The sequence below is a fragment of the Aethalodelphis obliquidens genome, unplaced genomic scaffold (genome assembly GCF_003676395.1).
Source record: "Aethalodelphis obliquidens isolate GAN/ISIS:26980383/991018 unplaced genomic scaffold, ASM367639v1 scaffold9, whole genome shotgun sequence".
In the NCBI taxonomy this organism is placed as follows: domain Eukaryota; kingdom Metazoa; phylum Chordata; class Mammalia; order Artiodactyla; family Delphinidae; genus Aethalodelphis; species Aethalodelphis obliquidens.
The window spans coordinates 33,034,420-33,062,363 of record NW_020837953.1 but is presented as its reverse complement, the minus strand read 5'-3'; the positions used below and the strand labels follow the sequence as shown (position 1 = coordinate 33,062,363).

The 27,944-nt window shown below is 47.5% G+C and overlaps 1 protein-coding gene across 3 annotated transcripts in view; it reads left to right on the top strand.

The window, feature by feature from the left end:
• MACO1 (macoilin 1) overlaps positions 1-9,177 on the top strand; it is a 56,394-nt gene extending 47,217 nt beyond the window's left edge. The window contains exons 9-11 of one of the 3 annotated variants that reach the window (XM_027109654.1): positions 210-330; positions 3,282-3,456; positions 8,004-9,177. In XM_027109654.1, coding sequence (XP_026965455.1) covers positions 210-330; positions 3,282-3,456; positions 8,004-8,206 — 499 coding nt within the window. In that variant the 3' untranslated portion in view covers positions 8,207-9,177. Of the gene's footprint in view, positions 1-209; positions 331-3,217; positions 3,457-8,003 lie in introns of those variants that run through there. The other 2 variants (XM_027109656.1, XM_027109655.1) reach the window with 2 other exon arrangements.
• Positions 9,178-27,944: the final 18,767 nt, after the last annotated feature.

Below are 27,944 nucleotides of genomic sequence, written 5' to 3'. Positions count from 1 at the left end.
TACCTAGCTTGGCACCTGGCTCATATTAGACACCCAATTAATAATTATTTTAGATCATTTTTGAAATTATAAAGAACAGAGAGAATGAGCAGACTGAGCCAAAAGCTACAATCTGACTCTGTGGAGTATAAGAAAAATATCAATCCTGCAGTATAGTTAAACCTATAGTCTTTTAAATCCTCTTTTTCCCTTCTCTTCTTTTTCATAAGGGGAGAGTGCACCGAAACCTTACGGAATCGGATCAGAGAATTAGAAGCAGAGGGCAAGAAGCTCACAATGGACATGAAGGTGAAAGAAGACCAGATCAGAGAACTAGAACTGAAAGTTCAGGTAAAGGAGGAAAAACAGACTTCATCACGCTTGAATTCCTCTTCCGTGTTAGGTTTGTGCTCTGTGCTTCCGTGTAGAGATGGTGCCTTCTGATACAGACCAAACCCCATTGCATCTGAAAATCTCTGTATGACCAAAAGAAGCTCTCACCTGTCCGGCTCATTCAAGTCATATTTAGTTTATCTGGATTCTAAGACAAGCCAGAAATGTTAATGGTCCTTGACGTGTTTTATACCAGAACTTGACTTACGGGAGATTCATTACACTTTTTCAGGTTATAGGCCAGATTAGTGTGCTTTGGAACGTATGCACCTCTTCTTAGCCCTAATTCTCTGTCCATCGCCAGGGAATGGACCATTTTGGATGGCTCTCAGCTTCACAGATGGCCACTCTAGGCAATGCATGGGGAGGAAAGCTGCCAGTGCTGTGGACATAGCCAGTTTTGGGGCTGTGTGTACCTTAGCCAAGTATTTGGTGGCGTTGGGTCTTCAAAGGGATGTTTAAGGCTAATGTTATAAGTTGTAAAGTTACAGTAATTTTGAGTCACATGGAGCCCATGAGAAATTAGTAGCAGGTCAGTGGGGTAGAATAGGTGACCCAGAGACAAAGCCTAAATTAGTGTTCAGTGAAGGTGGCATCAGAAATGGATGGAGGGCTTCCCTGGTGGCACAGTGGTTAAGAATCCGCCTGCCAACGCAGGGGACACGGGTTCGAGCCCTGGTCCAGGAAGATCCCACATGCTGCGGAGCAACTTAAGCCCATGTGCCACAACTACTGAAGCCTGCATGCCTAGAGCCCATGCTCTGCAACAAGAGAAGCCACCGCAGTGAGAAGCCCGCACACCACAATGAAGAGTAGCCGCCACTCACCACAACTAGAGAAAGCCCGCGCGCAGCAACAATGCAGCCATAAATAAATAAATTTATTAAAAACAAAAAAAAGAAGAAATGGATGGAACAGCAAGGGTTGGTCAGTGAAAGGCTGAGGAACAGCTAGACAACGGGAAAAAATAAAATGAGATGCTCATCTCACATCACACAAAAATAAATTCCAGAGGAATAGTTGAATCCAGGGAAAAAAACCATTTTGTTTTAAATCACAAATTAAAAAAAAAAATGAAAAAATCAATTGGGGTGGGTACAGATATTGCAACAAATATTATAAAAAAAAGAATTAGGGGGCTTCCCTGGTGGCTCAGTGGTTGAGAGTCCGCCTGCCGATGCAGGGGACATGGGTTCGTATCCCGGTCCGGGAAGATCCCACATGCCGCGGAGCGGCTGGGCCCGTGAGCCATGGCCGCTGAGCCTGCGCGTCCGGAGCCTGTGCTCGGCAACGGGAGAGGCCACAACAGTGAGAGGCCTGCATACCGCAAAAAAAAAAAAAAAAAGAATTAATATCCTCAATATGTAAATAGCTCATAAAGATTGCTAAGAAAAGCTCAAATACACAGAAAGTAGGCAAATTATATGAACAGATAATTCACAGAAGAAATATAAATGACTGATAACAATGTAAGAATATATCCTCATCTGTCACCAAAGACAGATAGATTAAAATTGGATATCACTTATCTCTTGTGAAATCAGCAAAGAATTTTTAAATGCTAATATCAACCTGGGTGAGGATACAATGAAATAGGCCTCGTATGTTGCTGGTGGAAGTGTAACTTTCTGGAAAGGTCACGTATTTTTAAAAAATATTTTCCTCAGACTCCGGCCTTGAGGTAAATATTTAAAAGTCTCACCGATGATTGATATACAGAGATGTTCATCATAGTGGTATATAAATGCAAAAAAATTGGAAATAATCTTAACAATGGGAGATTTGTTTAATAAATTATGGTACATATACATGTAGGAATATTAAATTAAACAGCCAATAAAAATTGCATTTTCAAAGAACAGTTGAGATTATATGTTTTTAAAAAATTGTATGTATAGTTTGATTTCAATTATGCTGAAAGATACACGTATACTTAAAAAAGACTAAAAGAAAATAGATCAAATTTTTTGCAGCGTTGGGATTTTGGGTTATTTTTATTTTCTTCTTTGAACTTTTAAGTATTTTTTAATTGACTATAATAAGTTTTGATTTCTCTCTTAAAATGAAAAAAATATCAGCATATATATATATATATATATATATATACACACACACGCGCGCGCGCGCACACACACACACATACATATAGGCTACATTATCTGGTGTTTTAAGTGGGCCTATTTTTCAGTATACGCTGTCAAAATAATTAACATTTTTACAATTTTTAGTGTAGGTTGAGAGTAGAGTTTTCGCACGTTTGACTACAGCATTACAGCAACATTTGCAGCTGGCAGCAGGGAAACAGTTCTTTGTGGTTCTGAATTAGGATTGTAAGAAAGTGTTTTATATATTTTTTTAATTTATTTTTTTAATTTATTTATTTTTGGCTGTGTTGGGTCTTTGTTGTGGCTACTCTTCGTTGTAGCGCACGGGCTTCTCCTTATGGTGGCTTCTCTTCTTGCGGAGCATGGGCTCTAGGTGCACGGGTTTCAGTAGTTGTGGCACACGGGCTCTAGAGCATAGCCTCAGTAGCTGTGGTGCACAGGCTTAGTTGCTCCGTGGCATGTGGGATCTTCCCAGGCCAGGACTCAAACCTGTGTCCCCTGCATTGCCAGGCGGATTCTTAACCACTGCACTACCAGGGAAGCCCGAAAGTGTTTTATTTGGAGACAGAGTCCACAGTTATCTCAAAAAGCCCAATACAATTATCGTTTTGTATATGCACATCACTGTATAAATACATTTTGCACTCCCTCTAAGGGGCGAGGTCTAAACCCATGAAACACCAGGATTCTGTGTTCTAGGGGCCAGGTCAATAATAGTGGGATTTTATTTGTGATTTCAGGCTAATTTGTAGACATCGATGCCAAAACTATCTTGTAACATTGCTGCTTTGATGATATTGATAGGAGCTTCGGAAGTATAAGGAAAATGAGAAGGACACTGAGGTGTTAATGTCAGCCCTCTCAGCCATGCAAGATAAAACGCAGCACCTGGAGAACAGCCTGAGCGCAGAGACAAGAATCAAGCTGGACCTGTTCTCCGCACTGGGGGATGCAAAGCGACAGCTCGAGATTGCCCAAGGTAGGAGAACAGCCCAGGTCACGCAGCACGGCTGAGAATGCCTGGGGACACGGAGAGCAGAGCTCGCTTAGAGCTCGAACCAAAGGCATTTCCATTTCCTCTTCAAGTGGTTTGATAAGTACCCACCATGGACATCTAGGAATCATCACATTAATTCATTCTGCAGACATATTTTGAGATGAGAACATACCAAGTGCAGGGCACACAGGGAAGAGTGAGTTTCTCTGCTCAAGGAGCTCAGAGTGTTGTAGAAGAAATAGAGAACTGCAGAGTTACCAAAAGATGCTGATGTAACAGGATGTACAGGGCCTGTGGGAACATAGAGAGCCAGGGACTCAGCCAGTCTGGAGAGTTAGAGAGGGCTTTTTCTCAGGGGAGCTGATGTCTGAGCTGGGTCTTGAATGATGAGAAGGGGTTAGCCCAGTGAAGAAGCGGTGTAGTGGCAGTGAGGGGTAGAGAGGCATCTGAACAGAAGAAACAGCTCGAGCAAGGCCAGGGAAGCTAGGAGGGCCTGATGTGTTCAGAGCGGCAGCTGGCTCTGCTTTGCTGGAGCGAAGGCTGCAGATGAGGGAGTGGAGGGAGGAAAGTCTGGAGAGCAGGGTATTCCCTCGGCAGATATTACTGAGACTTACTACATGCCAGGCACTGTGCAAACCCCTAAGGGGACAGACAGTAACAAGCAAATATATAATATCTGATGGGTGCAGTGAAGAAAATAAAGCAGTGGTGACGCAGGCTGTGTGTGTGTGTAGGGCTGCTGCTTTGACATGGAGGACATGGAAGAGCCTTTGAATAGGTAGCATTTGAACAGAGACTGAGAGGAAGAGAGTGAGTGAGCCATATAAGTCTCTAGGGGAAAGGCACATGTGTCGTGGCCACTGGGGCTGCAGCCTGAGTGATGGGGAGAGTTTTTAGGGTCAAAAGTAGCAGGAGCCACAATCTGCCCAACTTTGCAGCCTATGGAAAGAACTTTGGCCTTTACTCTGCGTGACCTGGGAAACTGGAAAGCTTCTGAACAGAGGCCTGACATGACCTGATGAAAAGAAGTTTAGATTTTGTTCAAGAAATTGATAAGCCACCAATAGATTACTGAAAAAAATTTTCAAACAGTTGACTTAATGAAGGAAAAGAATATTTCAGCAGGTACTTACAGAGCGTTCACACTTGCTCTGCATAAAGCATTTTACTAGAAGGTGAAGGGGAGACAAAGACGAACAAGACATAGTCTAGCTGGGGATCCGCTAAGGTAGTTGTGCTCAAACTTTTTGGTCTTAGGGACCCCTTTACACTCTTAAAATTATTGAGTACCCCAAGGGAGGTGTTTTTCCAGTGAATTATGTCTACCAATATTGATGTATTAGAAATTAAAACCTAAAACATTTATTAATTCATTAAAAAAATAATGTAATAAACATATTACGTGTTAACATAACATTTTATGAAAATAACTATTTCTCAAAACAAAAAAAAGTTAGTGAGAAAAGCAGTATTGTTTTACATTTCGCAAATCTCTTTAATTTCTGGCTTAATAGAAGATATTTCAATTCTCGTCTCTGTTTCTACATTCAGTCTGTTGTTATTTCACTTGCCATGTTGCTCCTGGAAGACTCCACTTAGGCTCATGAGGGAATGCACGTGAAGAAGGCGGATAAATATCTTAGTATTAGCATGAGGACAACATGGACGCTGTGAGAAGTGCTGCACTAGGGAAAGCCATGCACGAGGCCTGCTGCCACTAGGTAGAGGCAGATGGCTTGAAAGGACAGAGGAGAGATCAGGGTGGCTTCATAAGGGAGGGACCATTGAGTGGACTTCGAAGGATGAATTCTGAGAGCAGAGAATGGCAGGGAAGAACATTGTTACCTGAGGGAATGGCATTTAAGCAAAGGAAGGACAGTGTTGAGAATGTCCACGTAAGCAGTCCAGTGGCCTCTAGCTGGGGGACATGGAAGAAGAGAGTAGATTAGTAGGACCGTGAATGAAGCTGTACTAGAGGATGTATCCCCTAGATTTTGAGGAGGAAGCAGGTGACATGTTCCAACAGGGTTGCTGGAACCATGGAAGAAGAACAAAACAGATGAAGGAATGAGAAGAGAGAATGAGTTTGGTTTGGGATGCTTTGATCTGGAGTTGCCTACCGGACACTCGGCCTAAAGATCTTCATCAGTCAGTGGGAATTTGGGGCCTAAACCCCAGGGAAAAGGCCAGAACCCCGGGGTTGGGGGTGGGATGTAGAAGTTGTGAGAAGTCAGTGAAGCCATAGGAGTGGCTTGGGATGGCAGTGGCAGAGCAAGAAGAGAAGGGGTTGAGAATCGGGCTTATGAATCTGTGGACTCAGGGAAAGGCATTTAAAAAGAAGGTTCCTGGGGGGCTTCCCTGCTGGCCGGTGGTTGGGAGTCCGCCTGCCGATGCGGGGGGCGCGGGTTCGTACCCCGGTCCGGGAGGGTCCCGCATGCCGCGGAGCGGCTGGGCCCGTGGGCCGTGGCCATTGGGCCTGCGCGTCCGGAGCCTGTGCTCCGCAGCGGGAGGGGCCGCAACAGTGAGAGGCCCCCCGCGTATCACAAAAAAAAAAAAAAAAAAAAAAGAAGAAGGTTCCTGGGAATCCTGCTAAACTTCTGACCATACGGTGGTGTTTTGCCTGCCTGGCTCAGCTCCCTGAGAAGTGGCTACCCTCTCCCTGCCTCATCCCTTTTACTTGGATTTGCAGACTTGAAAGAGGTTGTCTGCTGGAGTGAAGCAGCACCTGGGTCTCAGAGTAGCCGAGGGGAGCTTGGCTTCCCAGCACAGATTATGCTTCCTTGTTGGCCCAGAAATTCTCGTAAAGCAAAGAGAACTGTCTTTTCCAAAACTCTGGGAATGTTTGTATGTTACTGATTAAAGAAATCAAACTTAAATCTTCATGGAAAAAAGATACAGTGGCTTATATATCAGATGCTGTGAGGTATTTTATTCGTCTGAGGCTTACTTCGTTCAAAGGGAAGGAGGCTATTTGATGCTTACTTGAAGCTGAGGGGACATGAAGGAAGCCAGAGCGGGGCGGCTCTTTGCTGCCGTCTTTCCCACTACTCCCCTCCACTGTCATGCTCATGCTTGGAATATTCTAATAAGAACCCAACTTCATAATTTAAATCAAGCCCCTTGCTGGGTTTCTCCTTCCTACTTTCTGTATCATTTGATTCATCTTGGTTCCAAAATGGCTTTCATCTACTATATCATTTTTTAAAATACGCCACCATGCTCTCTTACATTTTAAATATATTACTGTATTCTGTAGGACTCAAAGTGAGTGCAACTCAAATACAATCTCTTCCTTTTTTCAGCATGTAAATTTCTGAAGGGCTACTCCTAAGTGTTCTTCCCCTAGTAGACCAGGAAGCATCAAAGCATGATGGAAATTGCATGGGCTTTGGAACAAAGTGGTCCTGGGTTTAAATCCTGCTTAGTCATTAATAACTGAATGACTTTGGGCAAGACACATACCTTGCAGGGCCTCAGCTTTCCACTGGGCTGGGCACTAGGGATTTGGCAAGGACAAAAATGGGGAGACAGTCTCAGCCCTCATGGAGCTCATGGGCCAGTGGAGAGATGATGGACACAAATCATCACCCAAATGAACACTCACCGGAGACAGAAAAATGCAGTCGGCAGGAGTGCAGACTCCAGAGCCAAACTGCATCATCTCGAATCCCAGCTCTTGTCCCTCAACCTCTCTGTGCCCTGGTTTCCTCACCTATAAAATGGATGACGATGATGATAATTCCCATCTGATAGGGTTGTTGGGATAAATAAATGAGTTAGTCTACGTAAGCACTTGGAACAGTGCCTGGCACATACGTGTTAGCTATTGTAATTATTATCATTATTACAAAGAATAAAGTGACAGAAAGGAAAGTTTCAGGTGTGTTGAGAATCGAGGAGTCGGGGGCTGGGGGTAGGGTCTGATTTAGATGGAAGGAGCAGGGAAAGCTTTGTGAGGGAGTAGAAACAGAAACCTCACGAGTTAACACAGAGAGCATTGGAGAAGCACAGAAAGGGAAGCAGCCCTGTGGCAGGCAGGAGCTGGTTGGATTCCTTGGTCTCATACTCCGAGATAGTCCATCCTCCCAGAAAAATGTTTCCGCGCAAGACGTAGAGCCCTAGTTCAAAAGAAGCACCCTCTTCGGCTGCCCTGGTGACTGCCGAGCTCAAAACGTGGCTCCTGGAGGTTGAGCCCTTTGCTTCGTCACACCTACCTAAACGCGGTTCCTCTTGACACCATGACCCGTAGGCCACATGTGGCCTGCCACCTTTTCTTGTACCACCCGTGGGCTAAGAATGGTTTTTGCAGTTTTCTACGGTTTAAAATAAAAAAAAACAAAAAACGACAAGGACAGTATGTGGCTCACAGTGTTTAAATATTTACTGTTTGGCACATTACAGGAAAAATGTATCTCCCCTTACAAACCATCAAAGCTGGAGTCGAATCCATTTGGGATCAGTGGGCCCAAGAGGGCACTCTGGTGGGTGAACGCTCCCTTCTCACTAATGGTGGGTCTTTGATCTTCCAGGACAAATTCTTCAGAAAGACCAGGAAATCAAGGACCTAAAACAGAAGATAGCCGAAGTCATGGCCGTCATGCCCAGCATAACATACAGTGCTGCCACCAGCCCCTTGAGCCCCGTTTCCCCACACTACTCTTCCAAATTTGTGGAGACCAGCCCCTCTGGACTCGATCCCAATGCCTCTGTTTACCAGCCCCTGAAGAAATGAAGGCCAGCAGTGTGTTTTTTCCAGGCTTTGGTTATCAGAAAGCATCACAAAGGAGCGTCTCTGGCAGTCAAGATTAAAAAAAGTTTATATTGTATTTTGTGGGACTGTATATGTTGTCGTTTTTAAAAAGGGGGGGAAAGATAACATCCAAGTCTGATTAGAACTGCCCACCAGTTTTTCTTGTAAGTTTTTAGAAGACCTCACAGAACTTTGCAGTTTATTTTTCTCGGCCATTACATTAAAACCATTCTTGGATTTCAAGTAGCCAATTTTGCCTTTTATGTATTCTTACAGTTTCCTCTTGAAGAAAAAAAAAAAAAGCAGAGTTTTTCCTTCTCAACCCTTTATTTTTGTTTTGTTTTATTCTTAAATCAGCAAGCAAAACCTGCACATTGGATTCACAGGGGATGACCATGAAAACTTAGTCTTTAGTGTGAAAGGTTTAAATAACCTAACACAGCTGTGATGCTATAGCTGCATTAAAGAAAATGATTACTAAAATTACAGAAAACAAAAATTGATTACCCCTCCAAGGACCAAACAAATTCAAGGAGTGTCATTTCAGCCGAGGGGAGAGACTCAGGTGATGAGACCAGCTGTGAGAACGTAACAGGGGTTGTGTCTGAAATGTGTATCTTCCCATCGGTGTGTTTAGTCCTAGAAAATTGCTAGCAGCAGTCTTGTTCACAGTGCCTTGGGAAAAGACATTTCAAGAGGAAACTTGATTTTAAACAATTTCCCCCTTTACCATCATCTACCTTCTCTCTGTGTCAAGCTCACTACGGATCCTGCTATAGAACTGGTGGGTAGCTGGGCTGTTCGGTACCACTTCAGCCACACCTTCTGTTTCCTTTCATTGAAAGCACCACGGTGTTCTGGACTTGTCTCGAGGCAAGCACCCTGGGAAGGGGAGCTGGGCGGTGTTTGTGTTCGAGAGACTGCAATGCCGGCTAATAAAAGCTGCAGTTCTAGGTTTTGTTTTGTTTTATTTTTTTTAATTTCCTTTAACTGTGCTTTCCACTTTTCGTCATCTTGTGTTTGACGATTTAAAAGAAACTTGACAATTCCTCAGCTCTTGTGCCAAGGAAGGTTTGTTGTTTTGTTTTGTTTAAAAAAGTTTAAAACTCAAAACTCTGCACAAAGATTTCAGTCTCAAGTGTATATTATACATTGGTAGAAAAGTGTTTGCACTGGCAACCTTTGGAAGTGTTTAAGAATCAGGGAGGGGGTGGAGGGAGGGGCTGGGAGAGGGAGGGGCAAAGCAAAACTGTATTTGGAACCTAGGAAAATTAAGAAACCAAATAGAATGGTTTGACTTCCTTGCCATGGATTCTGGAAGGACATAGTTCTAAAATTTCCTGTTAATTGGCATGTATGTCTCATTTAAAGCAAATTAAGTAGGACAAGCAAGTCAGCAAGATAGAAGTGTTAAAAAGAATCTTCCTTTTTAATCACTGATCTTATTTTGGGATTAAAACCTTCTAGCTTTAGCCAGGTATGCATGTTGCTGCCACTTTGCATTTTTGAATCATCTTGTGTAATTGTCACCATGGAAGTGTTACTCAGAATTGTCACAGATTTTTTTCATCTTTGTGCAAAAACATGGAAAATTGTCACTGACTTTGTGTTGAGGTTTCCCCCATTTTGCTGCCTTTTGGGACACTATTTTGGTTAAATACTTGGTCTTGGCTGCATTCCTTTTTTTTTTTTTTCCTGTGGGGTTCAAAAGAATAAACATTTTCTTACAGATAAAACTAGTTTTCTGCCTTTTTAACTTTTCAGGAGGGGACAACAAGGTAGATTGTTCTGAATGGGACTTAGATTTTTCACTCCTGTTCTGTCCTCATTTCCGAACCCTGACAGTGGCAGTGTCTCGGGCAACGGGTGCCGCGGGGCGCAGGTTACAGGATTTGGGGTGAATCCATCCAGGCTCTCAAGTAGTTTTCGTTCTAGTCTTACTTCGGATGTATCCATTCTCATTCTCTCTCCCTCCCTCTTCCTCCCTGTCCCTCCTCTTCCCTCCTTCCTCCCTCCCTCTTTCCTTCCCTTTTTCTCCCTCCCTCCCTTTTCCTTTCTCTCTGTCATCTGAGTAGAACCAAGGCTGCCTTGTTTTCTGGTACAATCCTCCTTTCCTAAAAAAGCAGTAGTTGAGAGTCCGCCTGCCAATGCAGGGGACACGGGTTCGTGCCCCGGTCCAGGAAGATCCCACATGCCGCGGAGCGGCTGGGTCCATGAGCCATGGCCGCCGAGCCTGGGCATCTCCGCAACGGTGAGAGGCCTGCGTACCGGAAAAAAAAAAAAAAAAAAAAAAGTTTAGGGGTGGGGTTGGAAGGTAGTTGGTGAGAAATTTTTGAGAGCAAATTTCCATTTTCCAGAATCTTGTCAGGCCAGTTTGTGACCAATACCCTATTGGGTTTCCTATCTGCTGCAGATCCTGAACTGATCTCCAAGGTAACCGCTTCTGTAGTCCTCCCTTGTTTCTAGAGGCTTTGTCTGTTTTCTTCCTCTGAGAAGCCAGCTGCCCCTCTCAGCCTCTGTTTTCCTCTCTTGGCCATTGTTACAATTGATCTTGGCTCCAGTTTCGGAAAATTCTGCTCTTGGCACCTCAGCCCCGTCCCTATTGCAGGACAGCCTTCCTGAGTCGCAGCCATTTAGGCTCTTGCAGACATACCACACTTAATACCGCGAGCAGAGTTCCCCAGGGGAAACGCCTTGGCCCTCCCTGAAGGAATGTGTCTGCCCAAAGCGTTCTCATTGTCATGTTCTTTTCCACCAAGGAGATCTCCAGTTGTTGTCTTTGTTACTCTAGGCCCATCATGAAATGGTTACGTCTTAGTACAGTATCATTTATGACAGGCCATAAAGCAGTGTTTGCCATTCTGGATGGTTAAATAGTTACAGAAAGCGTGGGCTGAGTGCTTTGACTGGCCGAATAACCTCTGTTGATGTCTCCCAACTTGACATAAGGAAATAGCTGTTGTGTGCCCATTCCCTCTGTGATAATCTTTCCAAGACATCCTATAAAATGAGAATGAGTAATTCCTCATGGCTCCCAGCCTAAAGAAAGGGAATAGTCCTTTCTCCTGCCATCCCAGGTCCCCAGGCTCACCTGGCTGCATCAGTCAGGCTATGGCAAGCCACCTGGAAGGGCTGAACGTCTCTAACAGCTGCTATCAGATTGCTTCCTGTGAAATTCACATCACGCCAGAGGGAGACAGACAGGTAAACTGGAAACCCACCCCAAAGCCAATTCAGTGAAGGCCAACTAGTAAACTGTTTTCAGGTGGACCACAGCAACTAGACCTGTTTAGGTTAAAGGCCCTTTGAGCCCCGTAAATGCCTGGTTTTCTGTGACTCTCAGTGATGTTTGCCGCTGTGCTGGCTTCTTCACAAGCCTGCAGCATCTCCTCTCTTTATAAGGCCCTAGTCTGTTCTAGGCCAGGCAAAGCCCTCTAGACAGAGATGGGAGTTTGCTCCCAGCTTTGCCACCAGCACAACTTCCCTGGGGTAGGTGCTGTTTCCTCCCCTTTAAGAAGGTGTATTGTTCCTGGCTGCCCAGCCTGCCGGAAGGAGTTGCTGTGGAAATCAGGGAGAGGAGTGCTCTGTGAACTAGCTAGGGCCTCTGCTGAGGTTAGGAGCTGGAGCTGCAGCAGGGAGCGGCCGTGAGGCCTGTCTGGCTGGGAGTCTGCATTCCGGGCCAGCTCTATCCCCGCAGCCTGACCCCCCAAGTGGGGTCCTCAGCAGTTTAGTGCGCACTGTGGGCCTGCAGCATCAGCACTGGGAGCTCTTCCCCAGGCCCCCATCTAAATCTGCACTTTAACAATGTCTCCGGGTGATTCAGTTGCACATGACTTGTTTAGAAGCCTTGCCTGAGCTGACTTTTCTAACCCGAAGACTCTCAACACTGTCACTCTCCTAGTTCAGCTTTGAAAATTCAGAACAAGAGCTTAATTTTTGAGGGGCAAGCTGGAGATGAAGAACTCAAAGTGTTACACATTTTGCTTATTTTGTTTATTATCTCTCCCCTCCCCGCCATTAGAATGTAAACTCTTCGAGGGCAGAGATTTTCGTCTGTTTACCGCTTAACCCCAGAACCTAGAACAATGACTGCCACACAGTAGGTACTCAGTGAATACTTACTGAATGAATAAAGTTAATTAATAGATTGGACATGTAACCTGAAACACAGTGTCTTAACTGAATCAGAGCATCTCTTTAATACTACTGTTAGAATGACAGTATAAACAGAACTGTTTCTAGGGGAGGAGAAAATTTGAAGTGGCATATTTACCATGACAGCTTCCATCTGCCTGTCTCTGGTTTCTGCCGAAACCTTGTTTTTCTTGTCAGATTTTCTCTACAAACTCCTGCTTGACTTTGCCAGGTGCAGAGATTTCCTAAACAGCTGGATGCCCTGAAAACCATCACTCCTCTGTCAGGGAAGCCTCGCTGCAGGGAACCTGCTGGGGGCCTAGGCGTTTTCTATCCAGTTGGAGCCTCAGACCCAATTTCCCCGAGTGCCAGCACTGCTGCATCTTGAGTCAACGTGGGGCTTTTTCATTCTGACAGTAATCGAATTATAAAGCATTTCCTCCAGGAAGGTATCTGGTTAAAGACTGATCCATCTGCCCAAGGGGAGCACACTTCTTTTCTCGGCCCCCTCCTTCCTGGGGCTTACTTTGCTCCTGCTTTATTCCTACCGAAGTGTTTGCTTTTCATTCCTCTGCCTCTACCTGAAGTTCAAGTCTTGCATCCCCTCAGGATGGGCTTGCTAGGGTTCTGGAATCACCCTGCCCTTATACCTCTGATCTCTGTCCTAAGAATCCAAGGCTTAGTTTCACACAATGTGGTGTGGCCTTTTAAGCCCCGTCCAAGGAGCCTGGATGGGTTTACTCTGGGCAGTGGTCCATTCTGCCCCTGTTCCCCAACTCTGCAGCCTCCAGATACCTCAGGGCTGAGAGGGAGATGGGGCCGAGTGTGGGCAGGGACCTTGAGGAGGTGTTTGTCCAGCACCAGCGCCTTCACCATTTCCTTCCCTTTTGTCCTCAGAGCTTGTGCTGTTTTGACACATTATCTGGTACCAGGCCTGTACTTATCTAGAACAATGGTTCTCAAACTTTAGGGCTTATCGGAAGTACCTAAATGGCTTGTTAAAACACAAATTGCTGGGTCCCACACTCAGAGTTTCTGATTCAAAAGAACTGAGGTAGGGCCTGAAAAGTTGTTTCTGACAAGTGTCCAGGTGAGGCTGGGTCCTGGGACCCCACTTTGAGAACCACTGACTTGATGGCCCTGTGAAGCCATCCCCTCCAGCTGCCACCAGAGGGCACATGCGATCTTAGCCAGAGGTCTTCTTTTCACCTCCAGCGCTGTCTCCACTGGACAGCAGAGGTTCTTCCCTAAAGATTCCTTTCTTTCTGATTGTAATTTTGTTATTATGTATTAGGAAGAAGAAATATTGATCTAAAAAATAAGGTGGGTTCTCAAAGTCTGTCTCTGACAAGCATCAAAGGTCTAAGGGACCAGCCTTTTAAAGGTGTTGAACGTCCAGGCTTTCAAGAATTGGAACTCTGTTTCTGCAGGAAAAGACTCCGGGGGGCCCCTCTCCCCCAGCGCATTGAAGTGGGAACTTTCTTTCAGAACGTCCTGGAATCATTCCGTATTCAGAACCCAAGGGGCAGTTAAGATTATAGGTGACTTTCATTTTCTTCTCTGCATTTCACTGTATATTCCAAATTTTCCACCATAAACCGAATATTATGTTTATAATAAAAAATAATGGTTTTTAAAACACACTTTAAATGTAATTAAAAGCCAAAACAACAACTCAACATTTGAAAATTGGGGATTTCACATCCAGATTTTTGTTTGTTTGTTTGTTTTCTGCTGAAAAATCTACATGTCTTGGCATCCCGGGGCTGGCATCCCTCTCCACGCACTGCAGAATCTGGAGGAGAAGTAGGCCTCAGGTCTCAACCCTGGTCGCTCGTTAGAACCACCTGGGGCGCTCTTAAAAATGCCCATTCCCCAGGGCCCACCCCCAAAGAGCCTGATTTAACCAGGCTGGGAGGAACCTGGGCTTTGTTTTGTTTTGTTTAAACTCTGCAGGGGGTTCTAATGTACAGTCAGGGTTGAGAAGTGGAACTAGAGGATAACGAGAGGAAGCCTCAGTCCTGGCCGGGGTCTGGAGCCTCAGACAGGTGTTACGGGCATTGGCAGGCCTGGGGCCGGGCCAGGACCGAAGGTGTTTTTAGCTGGCCAAACTGAGCTGTCCGGGAAGCTGGTCTGTCTGCCCACCTTCCCTGCAGAGACCCTGGTCGGCTCTCTTCTGCTGTCCGGCCCCTGGGCTTCCCTTCTGGCCCTTGTCCTGGACTCCCCTTGCCAACCACATTATCACAAGTGATTTTACCCGTTTAAATTGTTAGCCCTCCAGTTTCCAAAAAGAAATTCTGTTAGCATCACCTTAAATTTGTTGTTACTATGTGTTCTCTTCTTATCTGAAGTTTTTATATTGCAAGCCATAGACATGGACAATAAATCCAAAAGGGAATTGAATGGAAAGGTACAGGGCAAGCCCGTACAGTGTTGTCTGGAAGCTGAGAAGCCAGCTGGGAAAGACAAGAGTCAGCCAGTGTGGGCTCTCGCAGGCAGGAAGTGCTCAGTGGGGCCCGGGCCCTGCTCCTGGGGTAAATGAGTCCGTGACCCAGCCTCTCTCGAGTAAGAGTCTGTGGTAGATGTGTATGATGGTTCCCAGCCGTCCACTCCAGCCCCACTGAGAGGATTATGCATCCACCCTCCTGGGTGCCAGCTGGTTTCTGGAATGTGAGTGGACAGCACCTGTGCCAGAGCTGCGCAGAAGCTTTAAGTGAGCCTGAGTGGCTCAGGCTAGCCTCTGGCCCTCTCTGCCAGGAGAACAGTATTTCCCAGAGAGGGGCCGTACCTGGCTGGGAGCTGAGCCGAGCCAAACCAACCCTCAGGCCCGTGAACACAAAGAGGAGTTATTGGCGTAAGCCGCTGAGAGTTGGGGGCTGTTTGTTACCACAGCAAAAGCTGACTGATGGAGAGCAATTGTGCAAGCTTGAGTCTTCTGCCCTCCCCTGGGCTGAACCTTGGGGTGGAGAGCAGGAGCCTGGGCCCCCTCAGCTTCACGGTGGGGGCCAGAGCATGTGTCCCCTGCCCCAAGCTACACACAAAAATAGAGAGGTTGTTACAAAAAAGAAGCCAAGGTGCTGCTGGGCTGGGGGACCAAGAAGCCCGCAGTCACCACACCTATAGTTCTAGTAGACGAAGCCCCAGGCAGCGGGTCCTAGCCTTCCCGCCACCAGGCCCCTTTCATTATCTTCCTCTCCCATGAGCTCCACGTATAAGGATTTTACCAAAAAACAAAAGTAACTATGTGTATTATTGATTACTACCAATACTGTATTAGTCTAGGAGGTAACTGCTCATAGGACTTCTGATCCACCGCAGGGGCCAGTGGAGCTGAAAAGCAAGAGAATTCTACCTTTCAAGTCACCTGTGCAGCCTTTTTGAACTATCACAAATAGCTTTGGGAGAGCATGTTACAACTTCCCAGGCCTCTATATAGCTGGGCCCCGGGGGTGGGAACTGACAGCTTACTGTGCTCCCTGTTCACTCCATCCCGGCCGCCACACTGGAAGCCAAAAATGTCCTGAGAACCGAAGGAATGAGCCCAGCGGGGGCAGTGCAGGCAGCGTGGCAGGCGGTTCAGCAGATACCAGGGCCTTTGTGGGGGAAGCCCTGTGCATAAGGCTGTCTGCCCACTGATGAGCCCTGACTCTGAATAAACTGAATTCCTTGTGAGAGCAGCAGAGGGTGATGTGACACCCACCTGCTAGGATGCTTTCGGTTGGACAGAGCTTGGACCAAGTCACCTGAACTCTCTGTGCCTCACTTTCCTCATCTGTCAAATGGGGGTGATGAAAATGGTCCCCAGGTCACACTGTTGCTGTGAGAATTCAATGAATAGGTACCTGCCGGGCACTGGGCTGGTTCGCACTTCACCTCACCCATCACGTCACTAGTCCTCCTGGCTGTTTTAGGAAGAACATAAGAGAAGTAGGCTGGGGAGTTTGTTGCAAGGATGATATGAGCGAAGGCATGGAAGTCTCTAAGCTTAAATGGGTGAGTCTCTAAGCTTAAATGGTTGCAAGCACACTCATGTGTGTGTGTGTGTGTGTGTGTGTGTGTGTGTCCACGCCTGAGCATTCACCCTCCCTGCCCCAAGGTGATCCCACCTCCCCAGGTTTCAGAGTTTAAACTTTTGTTTCTTTGCTGCTGACTCCAACATCATTCATAATCTTCAGTTTAGGTCTCTCTCCTCAGCTCCAGACTTGTATTTCCAGATGCCTCTTGACAACTCCTCTAACTCAATCTGTTTAAACCGAGTTCCTAATTTCCTCCCAAACCTGTCTTCCTCCATCCTTCCAGTTGCTCAGGCTACCCCTGGATCCTCCCCGACTGCTCTCTTTCTCTCACACTGCACATCTAATCTGTCAGCAAATCCGGTCAGCTCTCCCCCTGGAAAAACAAAATATTTCCAGAATTTGACCTGTTCTCACCTCCTCCACTGCTACCATCCTGGTCTGACCCACTATCCTCTCTCGCCCAGACTTCTGCAGGAACCTCCTCACTGGCCTTCCTGCTTCAGCCCTTGCCCCCCTCCCCATGGTCCAGTTTCAACAAAGCAACCAGAGAGGCGCTGTTAGATCACAAATCAGATGATGTCAGAGACTCCCGGTGGTTCTATATACTCCGCGCAGCAAAGAAAGGAGTCCTTACGCTGTCCCACCAGCCTGTACACCTACCTCTCTGATCTCCTCTCCTCCTAATCTCCCTCAAGCAGTGCCTCCTTGCTAATCCCACCAGGCACACTCCTGCCTCAGGACCTTTGCACTTGCTGCCCTCTCTCCCCCCATTTTTGGATAAACATTTTATTTTAGAACAGTTTTAGGTATACAGAAAAATTGATAAGATAGTACAGAAGTTCCTATACTCCCCACCCAGCTTCCCCTGTTATTAACATCGTACATTAACATGGTAACTTTGTTACAATTAATGAACCAATATTGATACATTATTATTAACTAAAATCCATACTTAATTCAGATTTCCTCAGTTTTTACGTAGTGTCCTTTTTCTTTTTTTTTAAATTTATTTATTTATTTTATTTTTGGCTGCGTTGGGTCTTCGTTACTGCACGCAGGCTTTCTCTAGTTGTGGCGAGTGGGGACTACTCTTCGTTGCGGTGCGCGGGCTTCTCATTGCGGTGGCTTCTCTTGTTGCGGAGCACGGGCTCTAGGCATGCGGGCTCAGTAGTTATGACGTGCGGGCTCAGTAGTTGTGGCACACGGGCTTAGTTGCTCCGCAGCATGTGGGATCTTCCTGGACCAGGGCTCGAGCCCATGTCCCCTGCATTGGCAGGTGGATTCCTAACCACTGCGCCACCAGGGAAGCCCTAGTGTCCTTTTTCTGTTCCAGGACCCCATCTAGGACACCACATTACATTTAGTCATCATGTCTCTTTAGGCTTCTCTTGGCTATGACAGCTCCATTCTTTCTTTTCCAAATGTCTGACTCATTTCCTTACCTTCTTCCTGTCTTTACTCAAGTGTCACCTTCTCAATGAGCCCTTCTCTGACCAGCTAACCAAATAGTCTCTATCCCTCTTCTCTGCTTTATTCTGCTCGGTATTTATTACTATCTATCACATTTAAATTTTTTACTTATTTTGTGGTTTGTCTGTTTTCCCTGACAGAAAAAGTCAGTTCCATGAAGACAGGGACTTTTGTCTGTTTTGCTCACCTCTGTATCCCTGGCACCCAGTATCATGCCTGGCACATAGCGGAAGCTCCATAAATGTTTGCCGGATGAAAGAATGAGCACTAGAATCTGTCAGCCTCCGTATCCCCTTTCAATCCATATTCTGCACTCCCTCCCAATAAACAAGAGGAAATCTCTCTGAGTGCTTCCCTCCTGGGGGCCTAGGTCCACCTACCCTCATTCACTTCCACAACAACCCCAGGGGGTTGGTAGAGTTACCCTTGTCCTCACGGGTGAGGAAACTGAGGCTCAGAGAGGCGGGGTCACACAGGCAGGGAGTGAAGCCTCTGGCCTCCTTCATTACCAGCCTCCCTCAGATGCATGTCTCCTGCAGCCTGGGAGTCCTCTGGCAGTTAGAGGGAGGGGCTTTTTCCTCCCATGATGGTTTATCACAGGATATTGAATATAGTTCCCTGTGCTATGCAGTAGGACCTTGTTATTTATCCATCCTATACATCATAGTTTGCCTCAGCTAATCCCCAAACCCCCAATCCATCCCTCCCCCTCCCCCCTCCCCCTTGGCAACCACAAGTCTGTTCTCTGTCACTGTGACTCTGTTTCTGATTCATAGATAAGTTCATTTGTGTCATATTTTAGATTCCACATATAAGTGATATCATATGGTATTTGTCGTTCTCTTTCTGACTTACTTCACTTAGTATGATAATCTCTAGGTCCATCCTTGTTGCCGCAAATGACATTGTTTCATTCTGCTTTATGGCTGAGTAGTATGCCATTGTATATATGTACCACATCATCTTTATCCATTCATCTGTCAATGGACGTTTAGGTTGTTTCCGTGTCTTGGCTATTGTGAATAGTGCTGTTATGAACATAGGGGTGCATGTATCTTTTTATAGTTTTTTTCCAGATATATGCCCAGGAGTGGGATTGCTGGGTCATATGGCAACTCTATTTTTAGTGTTTTGAGAAACCTCCATACTGTTCTCCATAGGGGTTGCACCAATTTGCATTCCCACCAACAGTGTAGGAAGCTTGAGGGAAAGGCTTTGTGCGTGGTGTTTGCAGAGAGAGAGAGAGAAAGAGAGAGAATGATTCAGCCTAGTCAGAACATCATGCACCGTCAAGGAGGGGTCTAGTGGGCAATTGCTTTCCTGGGCCCTGCCTGGGTCAGGCCCTCACCACAGCTCTGTGCAGGCGAGCAGACTGAGGCCCTGTCCGAGTTCCCACAGCCCACCAGAGCAGGAGGGGGCAGGGAGGCTGGCCTCCTTGATTTGGAGGGGCCAGCTCCCTGAGTGAGGTGAGAATTTGTGGTTCTCAGCTTCAGGCGACAGGAGCGAGTAGGTGGAGTCAGTCCACCAATGGCATCCTTCAGACCACTCTGATTGGTTCAGGGATGGAAACTCAACCACATGAGGGCCAATAAGATGTGAGGAGTCATTACCCACCTTCCACAAGAGCACTTCCTTTCTCTTCCACCCAAATTGCCACGTGGCGTGAGGATGTGGCATTCAAGGTGGCCTGTTGGCGGGTTGTCCACGAGGTGCTGGGTGAACAGCCTCACTCACAGCCTGACCAGGGTGAAGAGGGGAGACAAGGCAATGCTCGCCCACCGACCACAGGGCCTAGCACACACCAGGGATCCCGTAGATATGGGGCATCAAGCTGCAGTAAACTTTTCCTGAATAAATGATCGATGGATGAAGAATGATGCCTTCCCTCAGCTCCCTATCCCAAATGAGCTGCTGAACTGGACTTATCTCTCCTTCAGTTGTTCCCCCATCCCAAATATCTCTAGTCTCAGCTTCCTAATCTGTTTACTGAGTGTAATAATAGTATCTACCTCCTAGAATTATTGTGGGAACTAAATGAATTTAATATATGTCTGGCACATAGTAGGTACATAACAAATGTCAATTATTATTGTTATCATCATCATCATTTCCCTCTGGGAGCCTCAGTTTTCTCATCTGTGAAATGGGAATTCATCTGTTCGTTCAACAAACTGTTGTGGTTAAGATCTGGGGCAGCTATACAGATGAATACATCAGGGTCGTGTCTGGAGGAATTAACCTTCGGGTGTGGCAGGCAGTCAGAGTTAAAACCCAGTGGGAGGAAAGCCAGGGCATATGGAAAATCTACTGTATAGATGTGGGGTGACCTGGGGTGGTGAGACGCTAGCTCCAAAATTGGACTCGTAGAGGTGAGGGATGGAATTGATTTCATGTCCCCTGCTCTTGCCAGTATGTTGAGTTGGCATGAAAACGTTTGGGATGGGCTCCAGCTGTTGACCCGAGCCAGACAGAAAGGGGAAGTTAGACTACCAGAGAGCCCAAGGTTTAGGGCAGGTCTAGATAGATACAATTAAGGGTCAGGGAAGAATGAACCAACTTGTATCTCAGGAATGTTTCTCCTAAAATATTATCTTAATTTTAAAAATTATGTGGAATGATGTATAAATTTAATTCTTTAGATTTTTGTCTTTTTTGAAAAAAATGAGTGAAATTTTTATTTTAATGGAGGTCAATATCTGATAGGAGCAGCCAAATTACACCGCCACCTGGTGGCAGCATACTAAAATCACAGGTTTGTTTTATTTTGTTTGAGATAAACAAAACACTGCAAGCTCGATTTTTGGATATGACCAGAGATATCAACTCCATTCCCGCCATTCCTCTTCTCCCCACCCCTTTACTAAAACCCAACTTCTATAGTCGATGCTCCCAATTTCCCAGCTTTTTGCCTGAGCCACACCTCCTCAGCAGACAAGCCAACCAGCTCCTCCTTCTCCCTGTCTCTTGGCCTTCACCAGGCCTGGAGAGCCTCAAGCCCATTTTCTCTCCAGCTCTACATTTGTGCTAACACATCCCCAAGCCCTTAGCCCAGCCTGAAAAGGGAATGTGAGAATCTGGAGAGAACCTAGTCCAAGCATAATGGTTGAGTGCAGATGGTACACTTGGACTGTTGTGGGCTCAAATCCCTGCTGACCACTTACTGGTTGTGGGTCTCTGGACCTCTCTAAGGCTTCTCTGAGCCTCAGATTCCCCATCTGAAAAATGGGATGGAGTCTGGATTCAACAAGAGACTTCTTGTTCTTTCTACTATATGTCTTTCTACTTCTCTTTCTACAAGAGCTGGAGTGGGTGGAGACCAAGCAATGATGGGGAGGAATGGGACGGAAGAGGAGCACTTCCGCCTCTTGGGGCACCTATCCAGAAATGGCTAAGGCCTAGCTCTTAGCTCTTTCACAGTCTCCCTTCCAGGCTCTCCCCATCCTAGTCTACCCAGTCTTCTCTAACAGATTTCTTCAGAGCCTGGCCCTAACACCTCACACCCTCTTATAGTCAATCCACTTAGCACTCAAGGGGCAATGAATGAGCAAAGGTCCATCAGCCCCTCCTTGGGGCCCAGAGAGGGCAACGCTTAACCCTCTAAAATGGCTCACAAAAGGTAGTATTGCAGGCGCTTAAGAAGGGGAGAAGTTTTGGAGCTGGGCTTCCCCAACCGTGGCAGCTACCAGAGCCCTGTCCTGAGCACAGGAAACCAGCCTTCTGGCTTGATGCTGAGGCTGCCTGGACCTTGTTGTGTGGCCTTGGATAAGGCTTAGCTCTGCTGAGTCTCATATTCCCCATCTGTAAAACAGAGCACCCCAATCTACTTCAGCCCCAGCAACATGGCTGCTGGGACTGCTGAAGAGGTGGGCAGGGTCGGGGCACCCTCTCCCTTCCCCTGCCTCCTTGGGGAACCCCAGGACCCTGCTCAGAGTAGGAAGCGCCACTTCCCCTAGGGAGGTAGGTCCCAGGGGACTCTGTGATCCTCTCCCACCCTCGCTCTGGGCAGCCAGCGCTAAGTGCTGTATTAATTGTTACCAGCTCTCCCTTGGGAAGCAAATTCAAAATGAGGTCACCATGGTAACCCAGACGGTTGCAATGTGACCAAATTTTTAAAGTGCTCAACGTGTTCCAGGCACCTTACCTTTCAGTGGAAAAGAAAATACTGGGGCCTCAGTCCCACACTTCAGTGGCCTGGGGAGCCCTGGAGCTCTCCTGCACCCAGAAAGGGTGAGGAGGGGGCAGGGCAGAGCTGGGAATGACATCCCGGTCCCACACAAGGCCTGACGGGAGAGCCAGAGGCCCTGGGTTTAGTCTCAGCTCTGGCACCATCTTGTCTGCAGCTCCAGGCTGTCCTTGTCTTCTCTGGGCCTCCGGTAACGCTTCACCCAGCAGTATCTCTTCAAAGATCAAATAAATGAGCCAGTGGGCTGTTACCCTCACAGGTCGGGTGGAGGGTGGCGGAGAAGGCCAGGGAGTCTTTTGCTAATCAGGCCTCCCAGGCAGAGAGACCACCTGGATTCAAATGCTACCTCTGCTGCCACCAGCTGCGTGACCTTGGGCCCGGGATCTCACCCCTCTGAGCTTTGGCTTCCTTACCTATAAGAGAGGGGCTAACAGTAGTCCCTTCCCTTTGGGGCGGTTGTAAAGTTTAAATAAGATAACCCATGGAAAGTGCTTAGCATGGCGCCTGCACACAGTAGGTGCTAACGTCATCCTTGCTGCCGTGCCCGATGTGCCAGGCCCTGAGTTCAGCAAGTTACACATGATCTAGCAGTGAATCCTCACCACGTTCCTCCCATGAGATGCTTGCTATTATTAAGCCCATTTTACAGATGTGGAAACTAAGGTTAGCAAGGTGAGACAACTCACTGAGGTGCAGAAACACCCATGGAGTGGGGCTTGGATTCTGACCCAGGTCTGTTCTTGAGTCTGAACTCAAACCCCTAACCACTCCCTACACAGCCTGAGGATGAAATGAGATGTGTGTTGAGCACCCAACAGTTGGTGCTTATTAAGTAGCGTGTGGCATACAGTTGGTGCTCATTAAATAGTGGGCAGTCACAGGCACATCCAGGTTTCGTGTCATAGCCACTGTATTGCTCCAACCGCTGTCTTCTGGAGCTTGGGTACCGGATCTGGTGGGTTCAGAACTTCCATGGCTCAGGCAGTGATGGGGGAATGAGCAGGCCCCTCTTTAGGCCACTGCATCACGATGGCCCTGCCTGTCCCTGGGGCCCTGGCTGCCCTCACACTGTGGGGACACAGACGGCCAGAAGCTGCCTCTGACCTCATCCCACCCTAGCTACTCTCTGGCCTTCACGGCCCCCACCTAACCCCTTCCTGCTGGGTCAGCCCCCCGCCCCACCCTCCCCTCCCGGCCACCCCCAGGCAAAGCTGGCTTTCCCAGGACAGAATGGGGTCAGGCCTGCTGAGTGGTAGATGAATTCAATAACCAGCCATTCCTACCACCAGCCCATTTGCCCTCCACTGTCCCAGGCCCACAGAGGGGCCAGAGTCAGCCTATCCATCAGGGGAGAGAAGTCAGAGGGGTGGAAAACACCCTCCCAGCCAGCTCAGGGCACTCCAGGAGCCCAGAGCAGCTCAAAGCTGAAAACTCGGGATACGGATACGCTGGTTTTAGCCCTTCTCCCCGATGCTGGTATGGCCTTGAGCAAATCATTGCTATTCTCTAAGCCTCAGCTTCTCCATCCACAAAATGGAGTGGATAATCCCCACTGCCTGCCTCCTGGGGTTGCTGTAGGGCCTGAGCCAGTAGCAGACGTGTTCTCCCTTTGTAAATCACCGTGCCCACATACAACGTGATTCTGGTTATTGATAATCTTGGCTGCTATCTGGGTTGGGTCCCCCCAGAAGCAGACCCTGAGACAAGGATGAGAGAGGTGCCCTTGGAACTTCTTGGGCAGTATTGCCCTGGTGGGGAAGTGGGGAAGTGAGGCAGGGAAGGAAGAATCCAGTTCAGGGATTCTGCAGGCTACAGAGAACAGGCTACAGAGGATCGGCCCGTCTAGAGATTTCTGCGAGATAGGGTAGCACAGGCCTCAGATTCATCCTACTCAAGAGGTGAGAAGCTGGGCTATTATCCACCAGCTCTCATCACCTTCGGTTGAGGACTGCTCCCTAAGACACTTTGCTGCTTCCCAGCACTCCCAGATGCCCTGTGAGGGGGCCAAGCATGCCCTCTGGGCAGAGAAGGCCTTCAGATAGGTTGCAGGTACTTAGCTAGGAGGCCTTCATGTGTACAGGAATGGTGATGCTGAGGGGATGCAGACAGGGTCCCACATGCATAATCTCATTTATTGTTATCCTCACATCAGCCTTATGAGGGAGGTACTATTATTAGCCCCATTTTGCAGATGAGGAATGTGAGGCTCAGAGAGGTAACATTCACTTGCCCAAGGCCACACAGCTCAGAAGGGGTGAGGCGAGGATTAGAATTGGCTGCAGGGTCTTTGGTCTTTCCACTGCCTCCCAAGTTGGCAGGACTCACTTGCATGTGGGTTGCAGCCAGTAGCGTGCTGATAAATGTTTAGCCACGGGAGAAAAAAAGCCCTGGCTTATAGTGTTTACTGGTTGCCATGGTATAAATACTCCCACCATGGCCAATTTCAAGCTACCAAAGCTATGTCTGTCACTGAACACAGAGCTGGGAAAAGATGCTAACAATTGGCTCTCATGAGCTGGTATGAGCTGGCTCCAGCACACCACTTTTGGAACATTTTTGGTCTCACCTCCTACCAGTGTAGCTCTCAGTACTGAGCAGACTGAATTTCTCTCTAGGGTGAAAACACATCACACCTGTTCTAGCTCCCACCCCTTTGCCCTTACTATTCCTTCCCTCTGGGATGCCCTTTTCTTCTTCTCCGCGTTTCCAAATCTTATTTACCTTTTAAGAGCCTGCTCTGGTCCCACTTCCTCTAGGTTGTATTGGTCAGGATAAGTACCACTAGCTGCTATAACAAACAGCCCCATAATCTCAGTAATTTAACACAATCTAAATTGATTTCCCCTTCGTCCTGTAGTCCAGGGGAGGTTCTTTTCACCCTGGAATGCAGATTCCTTCCATTCTTTTTCCTTCCATTTTTAAATACTACCATCATCAACACTCCACATCCAAATTCACCGCAGAATGAGGAGAGATGAGAAAGGATCCCACAAGAGTTATATGGCCAGCCCTGGAACTGACGCTCATCACTTCTACATATTTTGTTGATCAGAACTGCCCCTCCTGACTGCAAGGGGGTCAAGAAATATGGCTTAACTGGAAATGTGATTTTCTTACAAGGAGAAAATGAAACCACGAAAATGAAACAAAGCCAGCTTCTGCTTCTATATCCCCAACTTCCACAGTCCAACCAACTTCTTTCTCTTCTAGATTTTTCCAGAACATACTGTCCAGAAACTGTTTTCTTTGGTCTTTGACTCAGACTGCCAGGCATGGTTAATGGGTCGGTCTTCTCTGCCTCCATAGACTCACAGAGGCTGAGCTATGGAAACTCCCAGAAGCAGGGTTCCCAATTCTTGTTTCAGGTGTAAATCACCAGTGGATTCAGGGTTCCTGATAATGCAGGTCTGGGAAAGAGCCCAGCAATCAGTATTTTTAACCAGATTGTTAGGTAGTTCAGATGTGCAGCAAACACTGGAACCAGTGATCTAGTCCAAAGGTCCCATTTCATAGATGTGGACACTGAGGCCCAGAGAGGGGGAGGAGTTTGCCCTAAGCCATGGAGTAAGTTAAAGCTGGATCTGAAACTCAAACCCAGGGCTCCTGACTTTTAACCCTGAGCTCTGTTTATACGCCATGGTGTGTTTCCACAAGGAGACCTGACTGTAAACTCTAACACAAGGCGCTGGTCGATGCTGAGTCGGTCATGAGTTATCAAGATGACTTCTCAGTTGAATGTGAGCTCTAGAGGTAAGCAGACCTGGGTTCAAATTCTACCTCTTCCACCTGCTTGTTTTGGGATCTTGGACAAGTCTCTCTACCCCTCTGAGCCTTGGTTTCCTCAGCTGGAAAAGGGGGATGATAAAAGCACCTATTCCATAGGTTAGGAGGAGAAAATATATGAAAAGTGCTCAGCACAGCATCTGGTAAATTCTCAATAAATCCTTACTGCTGGCTCTGGTTATCTGCCGAGGTGAGCTGTTGTTCTCAAGGAGCGTGAGGAGCACCTGGAAACAACCTCTAGGATGAGGCTAATCCAGAAGAGAGCCTCTCCTCCTCTGGGTGAAGTTTCAGTCACTGTGCAGATCTTTCATGAAAACCAGCTCTCAACATGTACACGCAGAGCCCTTGGAAACTCAAGCAGCACAGCTTGATCTTGGTTTTTAAACAATTGGGCGCATAGCTAATTGCTTCAAAAATATACCCGAGCTGCATGTGTGCCTGTGCAAGCCTGGGCCTTTCTTCCAAGCACAGAGGCTGTATGGGTCCCAGCCCACAGGAGGGCCGTGTCAGCCAGGGCAGGGCAGGCTCTGCTGCAGTAACAAATACCCCCACAGCTTAGAACTACAAAGCTTGCTTTCAGGCACTGTGTGTTCATCATGGCTCAGCTGAGACTCTGCTCCTGTAGGCACTCAGGCACGGGGGCTGAAGGAGCAGCCACCAGCTCAACCGCTGCTCTTCCCTGTGGCCAAGAGAAAGAGGGCTCTTCGGGGCTTTCCTCAGGCAATGAAGTGTTCCGCCCTGGAACGGAGTCACATTACTGCTTGAGTCCAGACGCAGACACCACCTCACTGAGGCAAGTCCCTGAGCCTATCCCCTTCCCAGTCTGCATAAAGGGGATGAAAACAGTACCTACCTCATTGGTGTGAGGGGCTACCTGACATGACCCTGTGGAATTCTTAGAACAGGATGGTGAAAGAACTTGATAAATGATGGGTTTTAATAGCCAAATAGTGGAAACAACCCACATGTTCAACAACAGATGAATGGATAAACACACGTGGTCTATCCACACAATGGAAGGCTATTCAGCCATAAACAGGAGTGAAGTACTGATGCATGTTACAACACGGATGAACCTTAAAAACACTTAGGTAAGTGAAAAAGACAGTCGTAAAAGCCTTCTAGTATACGATTCTATTTATGTGAAGTATCCAGGATAGGCAAATGCATAGAGACAGAAAGTAGACTAGTGGCTGCCAGGGGCTGGGGGAGGAAGGAATTAGGAGCTAATGGATACAAGGTTTCATTCTGGGCTGATGGAAGTGCTCTGGAATCAGATAGTGGGGATGGCTGTACGACATTGTCACTGTACTACAACCCACTTGAAAATGGTGACGTTTATGTCATGTGAATTATATCTCAAGAATATAAAAAATTAAATAAATAACTAATGATAATAATTAATAAGGGAAGGATAAGAAATACTTCCCTTCCCCTACAGAGTTGTTTGCCCCCCCCCCCCAAACTGGGGCCCGGGTCTTTAAGCTGTCATTTCTGTGGACTGGCCTGTCTCCACTGGCCCAAGAGCCCTTCAAAGCCGTGGTGGAGCCTGGCTATTTTTGCTCTTATTTTTGGTCCCTGATCCCGGCAGGCAGGGTCAGGTGTGTAAACTGTGCACTCTCACTCACAAAGCTGTGCCCACGCCCTGTGTGGGTGTGCGCTCCTCTGTGTGTGCGCGCTGCTGTGTGTGTGTGTGTGTGTGTGTGTATGTGTGTGTGTGTGTGTGCGCGCGGGCACACAGCTCGGTCCTGGAGCCTGCAGGGAGCTGGTCGTACACTGGCACCCGTGGCAGGCGCTGCCTCACCTCTCTGGTCTCCCCGGGCGCTTCTCCTGCTGCCCCCAGAATCCTGGGGGATGCCTGCCTGGGAGGGAAGAGCCATCAGCGGTCCAGCCCCTTCCATTCAGTCGTAGGGAAGCCGGGCCCAGGGAGGGAGGGCTTGTTCAGTGTCACACCGTGAGGTAGCAGCAGAGCTGGACGAGGCCCCCAGGTGCCCCACAGCCCGCCAGTGCCCCTCCTGCGGGGGTGGCGTGTCAGAGGGTAGGCAGTGGGGCTGGGCGAGTGCTGAGAGATTCCTGGGCCTTCTCAGAGCTCCTCCCGCCAGACAGGTGACCAGTGGTGCATGAGGATGTGGAG